This window comes from Populus euphratica, unplaced genomic scaffold, assembly GCF_000495115.2.
Source record: "Populus euphratica unplaced genomic scaffold, PopEup_1.0 scaffold230.1, whole genome shotgun sequence".
In the NCBI taxonomy this organism is placed as follows: Eukaryota; Viridiplantae; Streptophyta; class Magnoliopsida; order Malpighiales; family Salicaceae; genus Populus; species Populus euphratica.
In genome coordinates this window covers 79640-81895 of record NW_011500083.1, presented here as the reverse complement: position 1 = coordinate 81895, position 2256 = coordinate 79640, and the positions used below count along the sequence as shown (strand labels likewise).

Below are 2256 nucleotides of genomic sequence, written 5' to 3'. Positions count from 1 at the left end.
TGTTCAATTCCTGCTGCCTTCAGATTCTCATCAAACATTGCAAACAAGTATGTCTCTATAGCCTGTCCAGATCTTCTGGGAGTCCCTTGTTTCGCATGATTAATCAAATTCCTGTAGAAAGTTCCCGCGTTGTCAACCGTTGCTGCAGTCCCACCTTCAGATGGCCAACCACTTTCCGATACAACAATGTTCAAATTTGGGGCACCTGCTTTCTCGAGAGCAGCATAAAGAGAATCTAACAATGCATCAAACAAATTCTGGTATCCATATTGACCATCTTGCACCACGACACCTGGTGATGTAAACAAGGCATAGCTAAGATCAATGCTTTGTGGGTTGTCAGTGTAGCTGAAGTAGGGATACACATTTGCAAGAAGTGGTGAACCGTTGGTCCTTAAGAAGTTGATGATAGGGTTTATGTATGGACTTGCACCGGTACTAAAGGACCCATCCGACGGAGGGTAGGAGCTGCCCAACAAAGTTGTGTCTATCGCTGTTGAAACCTTAATTTGATCTTGTAAATTGGCGGATGCTATTGCGTTATGTACGTTCTGCATTGCTGGTAGAACGGATTGTGCGTTTGCATCTCCGGGGTGTACTTCATTGCCAACAGCAATGTAGCGGAACTTGACATTGGATGAGTATGCCACAACGTTGTCTTGAACCCAGGTTTTTGCAGCTGAGGCATCAGTAAGGGACTGAAGTTTGTCGTTGGGGACACCAAGGATGACTTCTATGTTTGATCCTCTAAGGGCTTCAAGTGTGTCTCTGTTCGGATCATAAATTCGCATCCTTCCAATAACATTTGTTTGGAAAAGACTCACAACTTCCTGATCAGATGGCAGATTGTTTCCATCCTTTCCATAACAAACCCCGATGGATTGTGCATCTGCAACATATAAACCGAATGCTGATGAGTTTAGATGTAGAAGTACTGATAGCCATCAGTACTGCGATATATGCATGATGCTAGTTCTTAATATTGTTTGTGATTAAGAAATAGCCTGTAAATAGCTCTTGATGTCTTTGGACTTGGAAGCACAAACGTTATTTTCCGAAAAAACTAGCTTATCAACAGAATGAAATTCATGCAATCCTTGCCAAAAAAATCAATGCTACCAACGTAGTCCATTGACTACTCCTCTCACAACAGACTTCAAGTTTATGACTAACTTCAGAGTCAAGTGAGGAGCCTGACAAGATCAAGAGCTCAATAACTGACATTATATGTGATATAAGGATACAACCTTGGAGATTTTCTATTATTATTATGTTTTTTTTATCGTTGTCCTAGAAGTTACTTCAATGGACAATATCAAAGACCTTAGGCCCTTAATTAGTGCAAGAATTGAACACGATGCTCACTTCCGTGGATCCTTGCAAACAAAGATGGAGCTTGATCTCTAGCACATCCAAGCCATTATATACAGATGATAATTAAGCCAAATACTACCTAAAAATTATCATCTTGTGAACAAATTACAAATTTGCACATACACATACCTGAGAGTGTTAGGCGAGAAATCATCAAACCAAAAAGCAGCAAGATAGTCGTCGCCATGAATGTGTTCATTGTAGAACTCTGCAGTGTAGATGAATTATAAAATCCCAATTCCTTGCACCTCTATTTATAGGTGGGATAAGCAATGGCGATGATATTAAGTTCAGAGTTGAGGTCCTAGCTCTGCTATCAGTTAGGACTTCTTGCCCAGTCAGCAATGCAAGGCGGACTGAAACACAGTGATGACACGTAAAAAAATGTGAAAAGGTCAATATCGTTCCATCTGCCTTGAATGGTGGAATGCCTGATTTTCTACAACGTCTTTGTCTTCATTAATTCTGGTTTTCCTCTTGAAAATTCTGCGGTCTGGTGTCCAGACAATATTAGCAGCCTAACTTGAAGATAGGTGTCTAAATTCAAGGATCCAGGTTCCAGAATATGGGAATTAGCGAGCATGCTAGCTGCAGAACAATCTAGTCAACTGGCCATACCGATACGCTTCATCTCAGCAAGCCAAGTAACTTAAACTGGAGGTCAGTTGTGCTTATCAATTTCCACCAGTCTAACTAACAAACTCATTCACGTACCTGGTTAGTCATGACAAATCTCATGAAACCGGCAAGCAATTTGGTTCCTTGCTAACAAGATAACAAGATGTCTCCACCCATCTACCAGTAAGATACGGTATATATTCGATCGTTTATGCTGCCAAGATGCTTCCTAGAATATTCAACTCTCACAGTATTTGCAGAAAA

At 40.8% G+C, this 2256-nt stretch overlaps 1 protein-coding gene across 1 annotated transcript in view; it reads right to left on the bottom strand.

The window, feature by feature from the left end:
- The window catches only part of LOC105108859 (glucan endo-1,3-beta-glucosidase-like), a 1866-nt gene extending 223 nt beyond the window's left edge, over nucleotides 1-1643 (bottom strand). The window contains exons 1-2 of the mRNA XM_011003336.1: nucleotides 1504-1643; nucleotides 1-889 (exon numbers count right to left, since the gene is read on the bottom strand). Coding sequence (XP_011001638.1) covers nucleotides 1-889; nucleotides 1504-1573 — 959 coding nt within the window. The 5' untranslated portion in view covers nucleotides 1574-1643. The remainder of the gene's footprint in view (nucleotides 890-1503) is intronic.
- Nucleotides 1644-2256: the final 613 nt, after the last annotated feature.